This window comes from Crocodylus porosus, unplaced genomic scaffold, assembly GCF_001723895.1.
Source record: "Crocodylus porosus isolate Cpor-Errol unplaced genomic scaffold, CroPor_comp1, whole genome shotgun sequence".
Taxonomy (NCBI): Eukaryota; Metazoa; Chordata; order Crocodylia; family Crocodylidae; genus Crocodylus; species Crocodylus porosus.
The window spans coordinates 19,613,217-19,634,201 of record NW_017728918.1 but is presented as its reverse complement, the minus strand read 5'-3'; the positions used below and the strand labels follow the sequence as shown (position 1 = coordinate 19,634,201).

At 37.0% G+C, this 20,985-nt stretch overlaps 1 protein-coding gene across 7 annotated transcripts in view; it reads right to left on the bottom strand.

The window, feature by feature from the left end:
- Positions 1–238: 238 nt before the first annotated feature.
- Positions 239–20,985, bottom strand: part of FAM49A (family with sequence similarity 49 member A) — a 51,277-nt gene continuing 30,530 nt past the window's right edge. For all 7 annotated transcript variants that reach the window (XM_019537379.1, XM_019537376.1, XM_019537381.1 and 4 more), the window contains 9 exons: positions 11,261–11,382; positions 10,111–10,216; positions 9,042–9,178; positions 8,867–8,944; positions 8,475–8,591; positions 8,301–8,380; positions 4,487–4,613; positions 3,685–3,755; positions 239–2,550 (listed from right to left, as the gene is read on the bottom strand). In XM_019537379.1, the coding sequence (XP_019392924.1) occupies positions 2,487–2,550; positions 3,685–3,755; positions 4,487–4,613; positions 8,301–8,380; positions 8,475–8,591; positions 8,867–8,944; positions 9,042–9,178; positions 10,111–10,216; positions 11,261–11,382 (902 nt within the window). In that variant the 3' untranslated portion in view covers positions 239–2,486. The remainder of the gene's footprint in view (positions 2,551–3,684; positions 3,756–4,486; positions 4,614–8,300; positions 8,381–8,474; positions 8,592–8,866; positions 8,945–9,041; positions 9,179–10,110; positions 10,217–11,260; positions 11,383–20,985) is intronic.

Here is a 20,985-nt window from a genome sequence, read left to right as displayed (position 1 = left end):
ATATCATTATAGTTAACACCTGACTGTGAAAAATAAGGCTGAACTCAAGTGATTTCAACAGCAGAGATGTTCAGGGGTCTATTAATGATAAGTAAGTGCAATATTATAACTCATATAAAAGGGAGAAACACGTTCATAAATTTGCTAAATCTAGTAATCCTGGGTGTAGCTGAAAGCCAGATCCCTTTATACAAGATTTTTTTATTACCCAACGTATAAGCTATGACAATCCACATACTTAAAATGTACCAAACTTCTTTATTATTTCAAACAAATTTCTGTACAAAAACACTGTATCAGTCCAACAAATGCAGTTACAGCTTCAAAGAACACATGACAACTTGCAGAATGCTTTCAGGTTCATACTTTTATTATACAGGTGGCAAACAGCTCTCCTCTAGGTTCATAAAAAAGTTAAAATTAATACTTGCCAATATGTTTGGAAGGAAAGTTAAAAAATAAAAATCTACTAAATCCATGGAATGCTCTGTAGTCTATTTAGATTTTCCTAAGCTTAAGTGGCAATGGGGAAACTAGTTTTTCAAGTACATTCAATAAATACCCCAAACATTAGAAATTCGCTGTTTTTAAACACATTGTGGGAGATCACTGCATCCAGGAAAAACAAAACTATTTCCCATATACCCAAGTTCAGATTTGGTTTCTGATGACAGTACTCTGCAGCTGTAGTTATACTGTACAGTCAGAAGCATTGTTTATATATACACACTACATTAGTTACTACAGGCCCCAACCAGAATTGAGACCTCATACTGCTAAATATCGTGCAAACAAAGGAGGAGGCAATCCCCACTACAGCTTATAACCTAAACAGTGCTTAGAGACTGACTTTGATAAATAGCTTTGTAGCAGTGCACCATGTTACACATCCAAAATATTAAGGGCCAAGTTTTCAAAAGTACATGCAAGAAAACTCCAGTAAATGCACATCAGCTGATGTAGGAACATGTGTACATGTATACACAAATCCTTATCTGTGTACATAAATTTGAATTTGTGTGCACAAATGCAAGCTAAGTACACAAACAATTTAGAACATGCATTATTGAAAATGCAATTGCCACACGACAATATTTACAGTGGCTGCAGATCACTCAGAAGACATGCCAAAAAGGCTGCTTTGCTGGTTTCAGCAAAAGATTTTAATTATTTTTGATTGAAAAAAAAAAAAAAGTCAACTGGGAACTGAGTAAGTGAGAGAAAACTTCTTGCTTGTCAGTCACAATTGAAGTACAACGGAAAGTAACCAGGCCTGATGGGCAAAATCTAATGAATGGTCTGTAGTCTATTTAGATTTTCCTACACTTAAGTAGCAGTGGTGCAACATTTGCTGTCAAAATTTTAATTCCTAGTTTTCACATGATGTCAGTTGATAAACAATACTATAAGAAACTTGATGGTATATTTAAAAAGTAGCTCAAGTCCCAAAGGAAGTCAAGCTCTCCCATTCTGATGACACTAGGTCTACACTCAAAACATTTGCAAATGCAATAAGGTTAGTGAGGAGTATAATTCTATACAACATACTTATACCAGCAAAAAAAAAAATAAGGCCTTTTGCTAGTTTAAGCCTTGTCGCCATTAGGAGACTTTGCTGATTTAGCTAAGATTTGACAAATCTTTTCTAGTACAGACAAAATTAACACGTCCTCCTTATATTCTAAGATGTAAAACATTGGGGCTAGGAGGGGTTTTTTATTTTTTCTTCTCTTCGACTACTACACTTGAACAAGTTATCAAAATCCAGTTATGCTCCTGAACTGCATTTGATATGTACATAAATAGAGCCTGAAATAAGATATTTATCAATTGTGGAACAGAAGGGGCAACCTAATAAACCAAGGAGGCAAAATGCTCTCTCCTGCAAAAGAAATTTGTTTGATTCAGTCAGCTAGCCAAGGACCATTACGAACTATATGACCATTCCCTTCTTCCTAATACAAAACAAGGTCTCTTCCATACCTATGTGTGAATATTCAAATTACCGTAAGCCATAAGAGAGAAGTGAAAACTGTATTTAAAAATAACTGGCAACTGAACTTGTGCATGTTATTAAGCATAATATTTCAATTTTATTTTCATTTATATTAAATTTCACCTTCAAGGATTCACTTTTATGGTAACTGAAAGATTAGTCTATTTGACCTCCATTTTGTTGTTACTACTGTTTACTTTTGTGAAAGAGATGCATTTAAGGACTGAAAGAAACACATATTGTTATAGATGTTGATGAAGTTTCTTGGTAAAAAAAAATATTTTAATGTCAAGAGATAAGGCTAGCCTGTAAAGTATAGTTGTGCTATAATAAAGCAGTCTGGTTATGAATAAGGTTTCATATATTTCAGTGATCTGAAGAAAATGGTTATGTAAATACACACAAGTATTAACATCAATCTGTATTAAATTATGTAAACATACACATCTTCTGTGATCAATACACACATTCACACTTGTCCCAGAGGGTACTACTGAAGCATGGCTCGAATTTGTTTTGAAGTTGATTCATCATTCAGGTGTCTTGTAGTGAACCTAGGAGTTATAACAGAAAGGTGAACATGATGCACACAAAAATAGGAATTTCACAACCTCAGAACTTTTCACTGCTCTGTAAATTGAAGTTTTATATTTATTCTTGAATTTACTAAATGTGCCTAAATTAAACATGCTTCCCTCAGCTTCCAAGAAGAAACAAATTGCCCCTCCTGAAAATGGAATTCCAAAGGCACAATATAACTACTATATGATTAATCTTACCTCTTTTACAGAGAACAGCCAGTGTTGCTATTACCATTTAATTATTTCACCTCAACAAAGTATGCTTCAATCAAACAATACACATTCTCTTGTTTGAGAGGTCTTCAAACATTTGTCCTCAGTTGCTACCTTCTATCTAAAGACAGGAATGTAATCCTGTACCCTCTTATCGCTGGGTATGTGCCCTTTCTATTCAAATGTATTGATCATTAAAACATTCCTGTCCAATAGGAAAACATTCCCAATTCATGGAGGAGGAGCAGGTGCTGGAATCCTAGTCCTACTTAAGGTAATGGCAGTATTCCCACTGATTTCACCTGAGCTGGTATTTCTTTTAGGAGGCTTGTCCCAGGTCATACAAGTCTGTGGCAAAGCATAGAACTGAATTTAGGCCTCCCCCTCCCTTCAAAGCTGATCACTCTGGACCACAAGCCCAACCTTTTCTCTACTTATATTATGATTAAACTTTACACATGCCAAGATGGGTAATAATTTATTTAATCTTTATTCTACGGAACTGAGACGAACAGGGGATATCAAAAAAAGGACCCATACACTGGAAGTTAAATACATATGCAATTTAGATGTTCAAGTACAAGTAGGTGATCCATGTGACCCCACCTAACTACCTCACTACTTAGGCACCTAAGTTCATATTTATTAGCTAAAAATACAAAGCTGCATTGTGCATATTTTAATTTCTGAAGCCCCTGAGCTTGATTTTGCAATTATGAAAATGGCAGCGACTCTGCAACGGAAAACACTATAGCCAGAGTTTTAAAGGAGTAGCATACTGACTGGGGACTACAAAACTTTAAAAGGAAAGATGTTTTCATATGAGAAAATATTTCCCTAAATGGAAAATGCCTTTATCTTCCTCCCTTAACAACAGTCTACCCTTGTACATACCTGAGGGCATTCAGAAGGCCTTCAACTGTGTCAGGAGGCTGTTCCTTTAAAACTTTTATGTATCCTTTCATCTGGGAGGAAAAGCACATGATTATATACTAACAATATACAATCTGCATTATCTAAAAATGGGGAAACTTTATCAAATCAAGTCCACTTCATTTCAAGTTCCTCAGTGTACTGTTAGCACTAACTAAAATTCAGCATTCTGGCTCAGATTGAATGTTTTTGAGGCAAGGACATAGCTTAAGTAAATTAATTCTATTTTTGGTAGTTATTTGCAGATATGGCATTATAAACGAACCTCAAATAAGTTAAATTAGATTTCAATCGTCAAAAACACGGAAGTTAAACAAAATGGTGGAAACCAACTTTGACTTTAGGTAAAAATAGCTATGTTTGTAAAAAAAAAGAAGCATCTCTAATAGCAATGTAACTGACATTTTTAGTACAGCACATATTTAAATATTGACCTCCATTTCTTGTCTCTGCTTACTGAGAATGCAAATGGCCCACACTTTTTTAATATAACAAACAGTTGTCAGAGTAAGAGAATGAGCTTGAAGACAACAAAGGAACACCTGTATCAAGTAAAATTTATAAATTGAAGGAGCTGGTTTTAATAGTGATCAAACCAATACACAAAAAAGCATACAGGCAACAGGGAATTCTGAACGTTGCCAATGGAAGCAAAACTCTACTTTCTATGAAAGGATAGTCTTCTATTGAAGAAAAGTATGAACAAGTATTTGCTAATCTAACAATGTCAAACGTAAGTTTTTCTTCTTAAAATTGTTCTTACATCAATCTTTGATGTTTTGGAGAAAGCTCCCACAGGATGGACATGATCATAGAGAATAATAACTCCCACCATTACTCTCATGCAGAACAACAGGGTCTCCTCATTAGTGAACCTACTTCTGTATTCTCTGGGGAAAAAAACAACAAAAACAAACTCAAAGCTTGAGTGACACTTCAGTGAAGAAATCTGTCATGTTTCATTTGAATTTTTTTGCTCTCATAGTACCTTACGCGCGGCAGGAAATATTGCAACCGTGCAACTGGGGTTGGGCGCAACAACAGGGGAAAGGGAAAAGGTGAGAAAGTGAAAATAGCTGTCACAGCTGCAAGCTGGTTGTGACACATCTACTACTGTACTGCCACTTGTCATGATGCAAAGTGCTCTGTTAACACCTCTGAAACATTGTAGAATACAGGTTAAAAAGTGTAAGTTACGTCTTAGAAGAAACCAAAACCAGTAGTGATCACTGAATTAATCACCTTGATAATGTAAAATGACTACATCTGAGAACAACTGAAGGTACAGTATGCCTTCTTCCAACACCCTTTCACAAGTCAGATTATCTCTTCCATCAAGCCGCACATTTTACTGACAGCTGGTGCACAAGATGAAATATAAAAAGATACACAATGCTCTTTATCTATTCTTACTATGGAAACAATGGAAAGCAAAAGAAAATCTTCTCTTTGATTAAGTTGTTAGTGTTGAAAAGGTGACACTTCAAACAAGATTTGATTTACCTGTTCAGTGGTAGCTTACTATGTGTGGATGGTCAAATAAAGACTGCTGCTATCAGCTGTCCTCCTTGAAATTATTAACAAGTGCAAGAAAGGAATTAAGCTGGGAACATGCCTAAGAAAGCAATGAATACTATTTTCCTCACCAGGAACTTCTATATTAAAAGGTTCAAAATAAACTCCTCTGTTGTCATCAACTACTTTTGCACTGAAACTAAGTCCACTAACAATGCAATCAAAATTCACCAAAATTCATTTTTTAAACAACCACCCAAATTAGAAATTATACTTTAACTCTTCTGCTTACCCAGTGTTCCCATACTGTTTTTTTTTTAAATTTAATTACTCCAGTAAAATAGAATGACCAAGAACAGGTTATGATCATTTATTTGGAATTTGTGATGTTCACACAGCTCTCTTATAAATTTTAAAATTGTAAATATGTTAAGCATGTTCTAAAATCTTCTTGCCCTATAAATGTTTTAGGGCAATATTTTCCAAAGTGATTTGAATCAGTCTAAATCTACTTCCAACCAAAATCAATGATAAAGAAGAAAGTATACCAAGAAAACAGATTACCCTTTGATCCCAGGATAAACTTGCAATCTAAGAATAAACCAAATAACAAAAGGTAAGGCATGCCCTCCCTGGAGAATGATCAGCAATCACACAAAAAATAAAAATACTGAGATTGCTGAAATTTTATAGCCGCCTCTATAATGAGCAATTATCATACCCATTAGCCATTCTGCAAAATATTTTAGGTTTTCCTTAACTGTACAGTTCTTTTCCTCAAATCCACAGATCTGAATTTTGACAAGTTACAACTGATTTTGAAAGCATCATATTTTGTGTATGCATCAACTAAATGGAGATGCTGCTCAGCCTTTCATGGAATGAGGTCTCTAAAAGGTGTTGAGATAGACTCTCCAAAATTATGTCTCTTCAAAATTTAAACCTGTCTGCCCAGAGACAAACTTACCTGCCCATACTATTTACTAATATCATTAAAGATTTAAGATACAGAGCTGAAGTTAGGCACTTGTCTAGCCCTAATGCAGGGCTGTTACAACCCAGGATTTGAAAAAGTTGTTGGCCCCTCATTTAGGGTACAACTGCACCAAAAACAATCAACACAGCCATGTCTACATGAGATGTTTACTGGAGGCTAATTAGCTCTGCAGGAACCTCTTGCGTCTATATATGCACCCCTATTAGGCTGCAGGAAACTAATCAACTACACAGCAGCATACATGTAGATGCTAATGGGGCTGGCTGGGGCAGGAGGGTGCTTTAGTGAGGGGCTGCCTGCTGGTTAGTTCTGCAGTGGAGCACCCTCGTGGCCGAGCCAGCCCTTCCACAGTATGTTGAGCTGGGTTGGAGCAGCCCTGGGCCAGCAGACTCACTCCTTGGGCTCCCTGACAGTCAGGGCTGCTTCGACCTGGATTAACATGCTGCAGTCCCAGGTGTACACGTAAGTGCAGTACCCAGGAGGAGTAAACTCCAGCATGATAAATGCCAGAGTTTATTGCTTCACCTTAATAGCATGTGTAAACATGCCCACAGTCTCCTTCATTGCACAAGACTATATACAATCTACATATATTTATAGTCATGCAACATTCCCTTCTACACCAGGGGTGGCCAACCTGCGGCTCCAGAGTCCAAATTTCCAAGTCCAAACTGAGTAATGTACTTGCTGTGAGCAGTCGCATCACGTGACATGACATAATAGCTATGCAAGTTGGTCACCAGGTGCTTATGCAAAGATTCAAAGAGACACATATTTTAACTTCTGAAGAGCCGCATATGGCTCTGGAGTTGTGGGTCGGCCATCCCTGTTCTACAGGAATTAAAAAACAAGCAGTTGAGGTAAAAGGGCGGAGGGGAGAAATTACTCCAGTACAGTGTGTTTAATACACCTTCCTTGTGATCTTGTTAGATAAATATACAAATTAAGAAGTGTAATTTTCAGCTGTGATGTCAGCTGTCTGAACAGCATTAGAAATCTGCTGCTTCTTTCTCCATTTATGTATAAAATGCTAAATTAGTGTCTTGTAGAAATATTATAGGGATTCATTTTGACAACACTTTTTTTTAACATCTAGTCCTTTTAAAACACAGTGGGGTCTGTGCTTACAAAGAAGTCAGTTATTGTTATAGCCTGATGTTCATCAATAGAGTTATTAACAACTTAAATTTGTTTTACTGTAGCACTCAAGGATTAAGTCCCATCTCCTCATAAACTTATAAATACAAGAAAAGAAAAAAGTACTCAAGGAACCTCAAGAGCCTAGTGTCTTGTAAAAGTGAGACGTAGCAGGTGGACACAGAGTGAAAAGTAGAAAGTAAGAGAGGATTGTCAGTCTTATAAGCTGTGGTCACAGCACTCAACAGATGAGTATTTTAGTGTTTTGCCATTCCATCTCCCCCATCTATTTAAAAACTGCAGTGAAGCAATATCGCTATAACAGCTGAGAAGTTATTGCAGGCTACTGGCATCTATCAACTCAGTATCTCAAAATGAACTTCAACATTTCCTAATCAAGGAATAAAATGAAATACCAGCATTTGCAGAAACAAACAAAATGCACACATTCCTTCCACTGGTTCTCCATTAAACGACAACTTAGACTGAAATATTTACTTTCCAATATCAAAGATTCTGATTTTACTCATACTTCATTTTGGATGCTCTAGAAATAAGTCTGCTCTCTACAAAGCCATTGAGAATATGTGCAAAAGTAAACTTGTTAAAAGTCACTCTTAAGCCTACATACTTGACTGATATTACATTTGTGTTTAAATGTAGATGTATCATAGGCTTAGGCAGAGCAAAAATGTGCAGTTGACTTTTTAAAATTAATCAAATTGATAACATAGAAAACATAGCTACCTATATACTAATATATTTAGTATTGCTATATACCTATATACTAATCAGGATACATAAAAAACCCAGTAAACTGGAAGATTAATTTGATGATCAGATTTTGCAGACTATCCAGGCAACTACTAAAAGAGATGACAGTAAGAATTTGAACATAAACAAATAACATTATTTAACCTTTACTTACGGTGTTTCCAACATGACTTTGCATACACTAGCCATGGTACTTAAACAGTCAGTTGTATTTTCAATAGGTAGGGTCTTGTTCTGGAAAGGATAAAGATGTCCATTGTAGAGACTGATTTAACAAACAATTAAAATGTAGAAAGAAAAGGACAAAGCAAACATTCTTATCACTTACTTCCGATACAAAATGGGTTGTTGCGTTGCTGAGTGTTTTCAGCATTGGGGTGGCTTCTGCATAAAATAGAGACATTCTGTTGGCCATTTCATTGTTAACTTCATTCTCAATATCTAGCTGATAAAAATACAGGGAAAAATAGTTAATAAATAGCCCTCCTTTCAAAACCTATGTGCAGCTACAAACAGTAAGTTCATGCTTATATCAGTATGGAGTTATTCACAAAATAGTGTCACCAAATTAATGGTCTGTATCACATGATGATAACCTTACCCACATAAAAAGTAATTACTGGCTGTAAATCAACGCAAAAATATATTACTGCAAGTAGTGGGAATGCACGTTAAGAACTTCAGAATGTAAATAAAAAGATTTAAGTTACATTTACTTACATGCATATTGTTTATTCTGTTGCGACTTATCGTCCTCCTATAATAACTGAAGTCATTTTGAATTGCTGGGTTTCTCATCTTTGTGCAATAAAATAGGAAACTCAGTTTTCAGCATTTCAAACTTTAAGAAAATACCTCAATGTATTTTAAAATATTTAAAAAATATACATCTAACCTTCAGTTCATCAAAACGGAGTGTAAAATGTAAGATTTCTGCAAATTCTTTAGCTAAAGCCTGCTCTCGCTCCAAGTGCTGAGTTGGGGTATAGGGTGGACAGGTCAAGGACTCCAATAAGCTCTGCAGAGCTTTTTCTAAATGCATATATAAAAAACAATAATTTACTAATCACATCTTCTTCATTAGCAAAAAACTAAATTCAGTCTTGATGTGTCATGACACTGGTACTCATAGAATCACAGAAAATTAAGGTTGGAAAGGACCTCTGGAGGTCATCTAGTCCAACCACCTGCTCAAAACAGGCCAGGCGCCAACTATATCATCCCAGCCAAGGCTTTGTCTATCCAGGTCTTAAAAAGCTAAAAGGATGGAGATTCCATAACCTCTCTGGGTATCCAGATTTAGTGCTTTACTACCTTCCTGTTGAAATTTTTTTCCTAATATCTAATCTAAACCTTCCTTGCTGCAACTTGCGACTACTGCACCTTATTCTGTCATCTGCCACCACTGAGAATAGTACAGCTCCATTTGCTCTGGAACCACCCTTCAGGTAGGTGAAGACTACTATTAAATCCCTTCTCAGTGCCTGCGTCTACACAAGACACTGACTAAGCAGTCTTTACTGTGCAGATGCACTGAGGAACGGCTTTTTCATGACACTGAATTGCCAACTCTCAGACCCAAAAGCAACCTTTTGGTGGGTCTGGGGAATTGTTGCAACTCATAGTGCTTTCTGCAAAGTGCTATGAGTTACAAAGGGTACTGCTCTTTCTAGAGACCACTGCTTAAATCAAGGAATTCACCTGTCCTGAGAGTAGGTATACTTGAGGACTGCTTGGAATCACACTGCTAGCACATGGCTTCAGGGTAGATTGTTTTCAAGATTTTAAATCAGAAAAAGTTCAGATCATGTAACCTAGACAGTCTACTGACTTCAGAGACAGAAATTCTGGTATTGTAGGCAAATCACTGGCACTATGTTTTATTACTCTACTGTTAGCTTTTCAAATAATCTTTGTACGTTTGCATATAAAAACAATGAAGTAAAACAAATATACAAGCTTACCTAGTCTAAGTGAAAACTCATAAAACCTCTTTAGCCTCACAACCAGAGGGCATACTGAATTCCATGCTTTTTCTTGAAGTTGAATATCATTTGGATTTTGTATTGCCTGAAATGACAATATTACTGTAAACATTGGTGTGACACTAGAATAAAGAACCAAGCTCGGTGAGCCTATGAATGACTAGAATAAGATTTTCTTATAAGGTAGTGTTAAAAATAAAATAATTTTCTTGAATAACATAATAAGCAGCACTACCAAAAACACCCTTAAAAGAATTGTTGAAAGATAAACAAAGAAAAAACCCCCTTATATTATGCAGAAAAATAAAGTTGAGTCAGTTAAACATTTTTTAAAGCTTCTTTTAGTTACGAACTTTTAGGTGTGGTCCTAGAAGATTTTGCTTTTATTTATTTTTTTTAAGAGTCCTTATTCAAAATGCAGTTTACAACTATCATCTAGGTTTAAATATCTATGTAAGGGTTTTGAGGAAGGCAGCTTTTGCTACCCTTGGCCACAAAAATAAGATGATAGCTAAATCAACATCATCATTATTTTTGTAAAGGAGAGTTTTGTCTGCTATTACAAAAGAAGCAGACTTAAGTAATCAACTTTTCACCTCAGCAATAGTCTTGAGGTTGTTGGAGGCTTTCCTACCTTGGTAGGTAGCTTACAGTTAAAAGAAGGTTAAAATTAGACTAAATCATAAGATACAGTTCAGAAATCAAAGCAGCTACCCATATACAGAATTCTATTGACAGTGTAGATCTCTCATGCAAATGTCTTGTACGTATAACTATTTTTTATTTTTAATATTTAGAATGTCTCATACCCATTAACATTTTCCATGCTGTTTTATTTTACATAAAAGTAAAAAAATGTGTTTCTCCTGGTTCCAAGTACTTAATTGTAGTAATATTAAGTTGTATTAATAAAACATCCAAGCTCTCTGCCTATCATCAATGAATAATCTGAAGCTGTAATTTAGTTCTAAATGCAATGATACTTATTTGTCATTTGTTTTACTGGGTACTTTTCATATACACTGCTTGGCGATTGTGCTTGGCATACAGAATCATAATACGAAATTATGTAGACTATTACTCCCCCCACCCCCCCCACAAGAGAACTGTCATAGCAACATTAACATACTTCTCTAATTTCTTGTCCAGCTCCTTTGTAAGACTGAAGGTCAGCAAGCATGCTTTCAGAATCCTGTAAAACTGCACTGATTTGATTCCATACTTCCCTTTCTCCATCTGTAGGTTGTGCATCTAAGAATAGAGCAAGCAAAACAAGACACGCACAATGTTAGAGTATAAATCAGATATTAATGTCAACACTACTCAGCTTTATTTATGAACATTAACTTCAATTGGATTATATACAACCCAATCCCAGTTTCATTCTCACCCACCTAACTGTGCTTATTTCTAAGAAAACAATGCTTATTTGTATCAAAGAAAGATAACTAACATACTTTTATCTGAAGGGGCTGAATTTTCATTAATTTTGGGGGGCACTGGACCAGATCTGCAGTCTTTGCTTAATTCTGCCAATTCTGTTCAGTCAAAAGTGAATTATGAAATAATATTAGAAGCATTTTTAGAGGCAGATAAATAAGTATTAGAAAATAGGACAATTTATCAGTGCTTAACTGAAATTTTCCTTTTTGAGTGACAAGGTCCGTAAAGGTAGTTTTGAGTGACAAGGTCCGTAAACTGCTTGGAAACAGCTGTCAGTCACTGGTGGCAGACAAATATCCTTCCCCCTGAAGTTTCCTCTAGTTGAGGCAACTTTCATATCCAGGATAATACTTTTATGCTCCTATACTACAGACTGTGTTAAAAAGACCCATTTCTTCTAACGGAAACCATGGATAATTCCTCCTAACAAAACAGTGATCTTTGAATGATCAGTTTTTTTTTCAGGGTGGGCTTGACCTGTGGACCTTACTTTTCAAAGACAGGATATTTTCAAGCAAGCAGCGATCATTTTTCCTATTCATCCTTATGCTAAGGTCCATAGATCAATTACAATGGGATTTTCACTGCAGTGTGACTCCAGGGTAGGAAGCAGGACTATCCCTTGAATATACGCATACAAGACAAGGTATTATATATCCTCCATTTTCTTATGGGCACCAAAGCATGGAGAAGACCTTTGATAAAAATGGCTTTGCTAGAGACAAGATGCTCAACACTGTAGCGGTTGATTAATTTGTGTATTAGTGACCACTAGCCATATTTATGTATAAGAGAGCACTTCTTTTTCCAAAGACTGTTAGTGTTATGACAAGACCTTGATGCATAACAATAAGCACCAATATTTCTTGGATTTACTTTGGAGATTAATACTGTCACAGCTGTCAAGAACATGGCCCAAACCCTATTGCAGCATTAAGTGCTAGTTATGTGACTAAATGTAGGAGCAGAAGAAACACTTTGTGGCACTTATGTGGATTTTAGATCCTATTTCCACCTACATTACCAAACTCATCCTCCTGATTATGTGCAAAAAGGAATGGTTATGGCCACTTACACTCTCTTGACAATCCTATCCCAACTGAGAAAGCACTTCACTCTGTGAAAAGTCCCCTTACCATTGGTCACGCTAAAAAACAGATGTTTGATGGAATAGGGGGACCCTCCTGCTTTTTCAGTTTAGCTTTAGTTATTAAGGCATTTGCAGAGACAGTGGAAAGACCAGGTCCTTGACTTAGCCAGAAGGAGTTTGAACTCGCATCTATCTTCTCCCCAACATAATAGCCTAACCACCAAACATGGGCTATGCAGGACCAAGGGCACCTCCTACTCCTTCTGCTGAAACTGAGCCATTGCGCAGCCAGAAGGGAAATTATGGTTGGGGGTGGGGATCTGGTCTAAATAGAACTGAGAAATATATTAAGATGTAATTATTGGAATCAATGAGCACACCCAAAGAATTCTCAAAACCAGTGGGGAGGGAGGGGAAGAGGACAGATAAGCAAGGAGTGTTACTCAGTGACAAGGGCATTGCCCTGGAAGGGAGGAGACCCTGCCTTGCATCCCAAATTCCTCTCGCTATGGTGCATTTTGCATTCAATAGTAATGGGGTTAAATATAGATAGCACTGGGAAAAAGTCATTCACAACCCAATAAACTCCAAAACTGTTGGGAATGGCACACAGTGCTATCCATCATTCCAGCCTTCTGGCCAGGTCATGTATAGCTCCACCCCGTCAAGGTATCAGAGTCATAAAATGCCCAAACATAGCAAATGATGTCCCAAACTAGCCCTCGATTTTCTGTTTGGACTCATACTGCACTATTTTCCAGATTAATGAGACCTAGGGCTTTTACCTGCAGTCCCCAGTAGCCATGGGAATACAATGCAATTTTGCTTTAGTCAAACATTTCATAATAGAATTTGTACAAAACTATGCTTCTTTGAATAAGCTGGTAATACTGTATTACAGAAAATGGATCTTTTTGCTAGGGAACACATATACACTCAAATGGAGTGCAGACCATGCTATAGATCCAATGTTTCACTTGTTTAATATAGCACTAAGTTAACCACAAATTTTGCCCAAGCCCGGTGCATCTAGGGTGTCAGTTTAATTTTTTTTATAGCGGCAATGTATCCCAATAATGCTGCATGAAAGGGAAAGTAGATGCAGAGAGAAACTGATGTGTGTAATCATGCCCCGAATATTTCGACAGGCAGGAACCTTTTTGTCTAGGACACAGGGTGTGTTTTTCCCTTGGCATGGGCTCCTTTTGGGTGCAGTGAGGATGTTCCATGAAAGGCTGGAGTTAACTGACAGACCCCTCAAAAGCTTCACTTCCTCTGCATGGCAGTTTCATAGGCCAGATGGATGTATACTTCCCCTGGAAACCCCACTCTGGGTTAAAGTAGTAAGAATCTTTGGGAGGCCAGTAATAGAGGTGGTAGCAGAGAAGGCCCTTGACAGCAGCTACCACCACTAACAGTCCTCTATATCCACAGCCCACGGAGAGAGAGAGTTCAGCTCCAACCACGCTGCATGGACTTTGGTGCAACTTTTTATATGACATGTTGCCTACTGGAAAAAATCCATCAAAAAGATGGGAGAATGCAAAGTTGCTTGTGTTAGAACTAGTTTTGTCTGTAGTTTTATCTTAAGGGGATGGTGCTTCTTGCCTGGGTCCTTTCCTGGCCACAGGAGAGAAACTTAGGCAACAGAGCCCAACTGGACTGTAAAAGCAACTATTCCCACCGTGGCACAGAGAAACTCCAACAAGACAGTGATAAAGGGTGAAACGAGAGAGATGATCCTTTCTTTTTAACTTCTAGCTTTTTTGACCTAATTTATTCCCCGAAACCTGTGAACTTCTCAGGAACAGCAGAGTTGAAAGGACAATCTTTCCAAATACATACAGCCAATGCCCACAGCTGAGAACTGGAAACTTAATGAATGAAAATGTCAATCAGAAATTTGAAATTAAATTTGGAAACTTCTGCAGTAATAGCTCGGCAATAAAAAGGTCTGAGTTGTCAGCTACGGGGAGACAGATAAAACTGGAGGAAACTTCCAAGGGCAGGATATTTGCCTGTGGCCAGTAATAGACTGATCCTGTTCCCCAACTGCAAATAGGTTGAAGTATGCATTGTAATGGATCTTAGGACCTTAGCTCTAAGAAAATAAAAGTAATCATTACAACCAGCTTTACTAATATATTGCTGTGAACAGAAATCTAGCTCAATGGTGACAGAAAATGAAAATAGGTGGATATATGGGTATAAAAATACACCCACACAAACAGTTAGCTAACATTAAACTGAGGGAACAAGTGTTAAGACACAAGAAAACAGAGTTAAATATTCTTTTAGTGCAAATTATTAGTGTGTAAAACTTTCACCTTCAGACCATCTGAAGTATAAATCACTAAATCTGGAGCACAGAGTTTGAATTTTTCTTGCATTTTCAGAGGAAAGTCACAACATTTACTGTTATTCCAAAAGCATGCATTTTAAGAGTAGAAAGGGCAAGTCATTGTTTCCCTAGTTCCACAGCTCCAAGTGGCCCTTGTTGATAAAAGGTAGTTTAAGTGCCAGCGTTGCCAACTGGTAAATCCTGAATCAAGACATCTCAAGAATCTAGCTATTGTTGATCTTAAATTCTATAGACACCAACAGCACACGGTTATAGAAAGGGTGGATAGTATATAATTGGTATGACTGGTGAAAAAATACATTCTCCTTAAAAATAGCTGTGTTCCTTTCCATTCTACTCCCAGCATTTTTGAATAGTTACTGGAATAATAATCCATTAGATATCTATGTAAGTACCTTGAACAGGTCACTTATAACATCTACTATGGGGTCCCAGTGGCCTCTACAACAGAAATAGTGGCCCACAACATTTTTCTATTAGTAGTGGAAACAATAGGTGTTCCTGGACATCAATCAATGTCTATTTTCCATAAGAAAAAATACTTGTCCTCAGTCTCAGTGCCAAAACCAAAAGAATATCCCGAAATCTGACCTTCTCTCTTCTATATCTATATCTTCTTTTTCCTTGACCAATGAAAAAGAAGTGGTGGGGGTGTAAAAACTGCTAAATATGAATAAAAAATTGTGTAAGGCCATGGCTTTTCCCCCATCAGCAGTCAAATACAGCATGGCACTGTGTCAGAGTTGAAGTTCAAAGTCGTAAGACAACACTAGAATTGTTTACTGCAACAAAGACATCAAGCCAATCCATATATCCTACTTTCCCAGAATCTGTGATATAGATAAAAAAAATACAGAATTTACTGAGGCTGAGGCTGGAATATCTTGAGGCCTTGGGTGGCCCTCAGCAGGTCATTTAGAGCAAAGCTGACTGTGAGCTAACAAGTCCTTCTTGAAGCAGGCAAGCCTTGTCACTTCCACTGAGTGAAGTGCAGGCTAAAGTGGATCTGCAGTAAAAGACATATTTATCTACCTTGGAAAAGCAACATGAGACGACTAAGTGAAGTTTCTTAGGTTTTCATGTTTTAGGTAGATGCACCATTTTCCTTGTGAAAATTGTACATTGTCAGGTCTTACTGGGTATTGCTTGCATGGCAATTCACACCACTGGAAGCAGTTTCTGGATGGAGGCTTCACTGTCTACCCAAGTGCCTTCATTTTGCATTGGCACAAATAATCTTTTATAAATGCATCTCTGAAATACCCTTTTCAAAAACAACCAGAGAAAAGTTCCCAGGGTTCATGATCATACCTATTGAATTTCAGGTGTTTTGATTTATTTTTGGCCAGTTTGAAAAGAAAGAAACTCTCATTAGTCTGTGCAAATCGCAGTTAGCTGGACAATCTAATTAACTGACACCTGACTCAAATTGAGTAATCCATGTTTGGAAGGGAAGGGGAAGGAGGGAGGAAAGGAGAGAAGGGGGAGTTATTTGGATCATTTTTACCTTTCTCCTCCACATCTGAATTGGCCAAAGAACTAACCAACATCTAAACAATTTTGAATTAAAGATGGAAGAGTGATTTTCATTCACTCAATTCCTTCTTTTCGTTTTTTCCAGCAGTCCCAGTAAGAAAGACAAGAATCACAATGAAAAGAAGAATCTGACACAAAAGGACATAGAAGTGGGAAGAACTGGTGGTGAAGAATGAGACACAAAAGCAAGTCCATTAACCAGATGACAAGGGAGAACAGCTTAGGAGAATTTTGTGGATTGGCATATTATGTACTTTTAAGAATTAAAAAAACCAAAAAGCTAAAACATGCCCTGTTAGCCAACCCAGGAGTATAGCTGTGAGATATACGGATAATTTCTAGGCTCGTGTAGAGACTGTAGGCTTGCTTACATTATGGAGCTGCTGCCCCGTAAGTGGAAACCTAATGTATGAAGGATTTTTCCTGTCAGCATAACTGCTTTGTCTCTAAACATTTAAACTAGCAGAAGCCCTTTTCTGTTGTCGTAACTGTCCTGACTGGAGGTTTTTTTCTCAGTATCACTATATAAGCAAGGGAGCAGGATCTTTTCAGGCTGTATCTGATGCAACTTTGTCAGGAAGTATGTACTTGGGGGAAGATTTACGTTCTGAAATTTCAGCTTGCTGCTGCTAGTAAAGACAATGAACAGCATGTTCTGTTAAACAGAACTAAATGCAGAAAAGAAAGTCTGCTGTCCATAAAACACCATTAAGGGAGAGATTCTATGGAGTGCCTTTCGAATTCGTATCAAGTTGAACAGCTATTCTTGAAGTGAAACACTATAGAAGCATCTATATAGAAGTGCACTTATGTGACTTATTTGCATAGTAACCTCACCTGGAGAAGAGTGCAAAACAGCAGTTATTTCACCCAACAGCTAAAATGACACTTTTGCCTCTTTTGGACTTTTGGCCCTTGTCAGATCAAAAGCATGCAAGGAAGGGATAAACGGAGCTTTAAAAAAACCCTACTTTTGGAACCTACTATTTAGAAATCAGTACCTCTCATCATAGCAAAGCTACGTGGCTGAAATAAATCCCTTTGATTACATATGCAACATACATCAATATTTCTACAGCTAAGTTAATCCTTCCTCTAAGCTTCTTATCCAAGATCCATCACATGAATCTTAGGAGAAGATTTATTATTAAAATATTTAAGCAGGCTTGTAGCTAATTTGTGCTATTTTATGCATTGTGTGAATGGCTGACTGAATGAACAATATCTAATACTGAATCTATTTGAAATATAAGTACAATTGAAGCACACTTATGACAAGCACTATCCCAGACCCTAAATAAAGGTATTTTATCAACAACAAAAAATCTCATAAATTTGTAAATGTGCTGCATCTATGAGATTATACTGGCACAGAAAGACTCTGCAGTCATGGTCTGGCATGCCAAGAATACTTTACCAAACCTTATGCCTCCATTCGAAATAAATAAATGAATTCCTCCTTCATTCCCTGCTTATGTCTTCCCCTTTACATTCTCAATTCACCCACCTGCCTTCAACCTGTATTTCACTCAACCTCTCCCCTCCCCGGATTAAAGACCCATTTTCTCAACAGGAAGCAGCTGTTCAGTTCAAGACAAACATTTGTTTTTATGGACATTTTAACTGCCCCCCATCAAGTGGATGTTTTAATTAATGTGCCATGCCTTTGAAGGTGAAGCTAGGCTAGCTCAGGTTTCTCAGACCGGTTATTTAGGTGGTGTAACAGGGTGAAAGTACAGGTTGGGAGTAAAACTTCCAATCTTTTTGGCTGCTTACAGATGTTAAATCCCTCTCCTGCCAAAACAAAAAAATGGCGCTTTACTTTAAGCTTAGCAAGCCCGAGACTGAGCGTGGCACATGCCCAGAAGATGTATCACGTTAGTTTGACCCAGCTTGCTCAGCATCTGTATAGATCGCGTGCTTCAGTGGGGCTTTTTTGGCACTTTCATCTAAAAGCTGATTGACTCAGCTTTAGATAAAAGTGCCAAAAAGCCCTCCTGAATTGCCACATCTACATAGACACTGGGGAGCCATTTCAAACTAAGTCACTTTCTTTTCTGGTAAAGCACCGTTTTTTGGTTTATTTTCATATCTCTCTGTGCCTTTTGTTGCCCCTTCTCCTGTATATGATCCCTTACAGTACTAAAAGGAAGAAGTTAGGAAAGACTACCACCTAACTGGTTTAGAGGCATGAGCTTTTATAGGCAACATTGCTAAGAGATGTAAAAAGTGAATTGAGCAGATCAATTGAAATGAACAAGTTAATTAACACTGCGGGGTACTGGGGTTGACAGCTAGTCTACGTAACGGGATACAATTTCATAATCCTGTTTAGACCTTGGTTTGCATAATCCAGGTTATGGTTGATTTAGTGTTCTGCCATTGCATTCAGGCTGTTTTTTTCCAAATATCTTCTGTTTGTTTGCTTAAGAACAGCTCCCCTAAGGTCAGTGATGGAAACCTCAGAGAAGTCAAAGTGGGCTTCTTTGTGTCTTTTTGGAATTCATGTCAAAAATCAGTGTTGAATACTGAAAAGGGTGTTGACTGCCACCATTACCTCAACTGTCCCTCCACTCAGAAGAGAAAAAAGTCTGTGCTGTCCTGGAAACCAAAAAGATCAGTCAGATGGGGATAGTCACAGAAAGAATATATCGGGGCCAGAAACCTGAATGGAGTAGGATGTCAAAGGAAAAAAAGATGGGGCTCGGGCTGGCTTGGAGTTTGGAGGCAGATTACTAAAATAAAGTGAAAACTGCTAATTCAGCTGAAAGCAGAGGTGGAAGATAGATTAAAGCAGCACAGCTAGGGAGCAATCTCTGCTAAATAATTCTGGACTCCCATTATACCTTCCTAGTGCTGCAGGTCAATTCATCTCTACAACCAATTGAGTATCAGGGCCAGGGAGGTAATGTCTGGGAAAAATATTATTTTTATATAAATAGGATCTGTACAATTAAAATGGTTTCTAAAGCTTTTTAAAGTGTGGCTGATAGCTGTGACATGATACTGGTGTGGAGAGTACAGAAACTATAACTTTAGTGACTTCATTGCTTATCACCAAAAAACAGATATATTGGGCTAAGGTTTCAGAGCCACATAATGTTTATGCATATGTGGATGCCAACTTTTCTAGTTTTCTCTAAAGAAGTTGGCAAATGTTTTGTCTGGAAAATACTCTATAGTCTTTTATCGTTCATTAAATTGTAATAGTGTTCAAATGTGAAGACTGAATTCAACGATAATGCAAAATTTAAAAGAATTAGTCTTGCTGCTAGTGAAAACCGCAACATAACTGTGCCATAATATTTTACAGCATCATATAAGGTATGTCCAACTATATAAAGGGCAGTGTTCCTATTGTCACACAATGAGCAAATTTAAAATTATTTAAACTACCAACAAAAATATTTAACGTTCACAGTCTTGAACTTAAACAGGCAATTTTTAAAAAGCTGATATTTATCTCAATAAAGCTAATTATATTCATGTTGTTTCCTTCGAGTAATTTCAAGGCAACTGAAAGGAACAATGAGAAGCTGAAAGATACTATTCAATTTATGTTGTTTTATATATTGTACGCTGTTTTTAAAGTATAGGTTGATATCCTAAAAATCAATGTGGTACTTGGTAAACAACAGTAAAAGACTGTGTATAGTTTACATAATATCAAATAAAACAAAAGCTATATTTCAAAAAAAACTTTATTTTCATATGTTAAGCATTCTCTGTAATGTAACTTCATATATATGGTTTTAAACTTTTTCTCATTAACATGAACAATGGAATGATAAAAATGCTGCTCTAAGTGTAAATGGTTATATTTCAAACTGAAAAGTCATCATCTTCATGTTACAGTAAGCCTAAGTCCACTCTTTAATTTACTTTGCTAAAGAATATGACTCAAAGGCATTTTAACATAACTATCTGAGCTCTGACAACTCAAGTCTTCCAAGCCTTTCATCTTGTGATATTAGAATGTTGATGCAGTCCTAGTAAATTATGACAGAAAGCTGCTAAAGGCTTTTAAAGAGAAGTATTTAGTTTAAACGATTTGGGTCATGACACATTCCAGTTAGGGAGGAGAATGTCACTGTTGCATGCCAACTCCTGTGTTGTATGTAAAACATGCTGGACATTCTTCTGGACGACTATTGAGAATAATCAACATGGGGACCAATTCTGCAAGAGTCTACATGTTGTTACCCTTAATTATAAAACCCCCTGAACATAGGTTTTAATACTTTGTACAACTGGTTTCATTTTCAGTTCTGTCAAGCACATGAGTGAAAAGAGATGTCAGTAAATCTGACTACTAAACATCAGTGCAAAACAACCAGGCCATTCTCATTAGCATACGAGAGTTATGTCACGAAATTCAGGGAATGATTTTGAAATGCATCCAGATTTCAGCCCAGTAAAATAT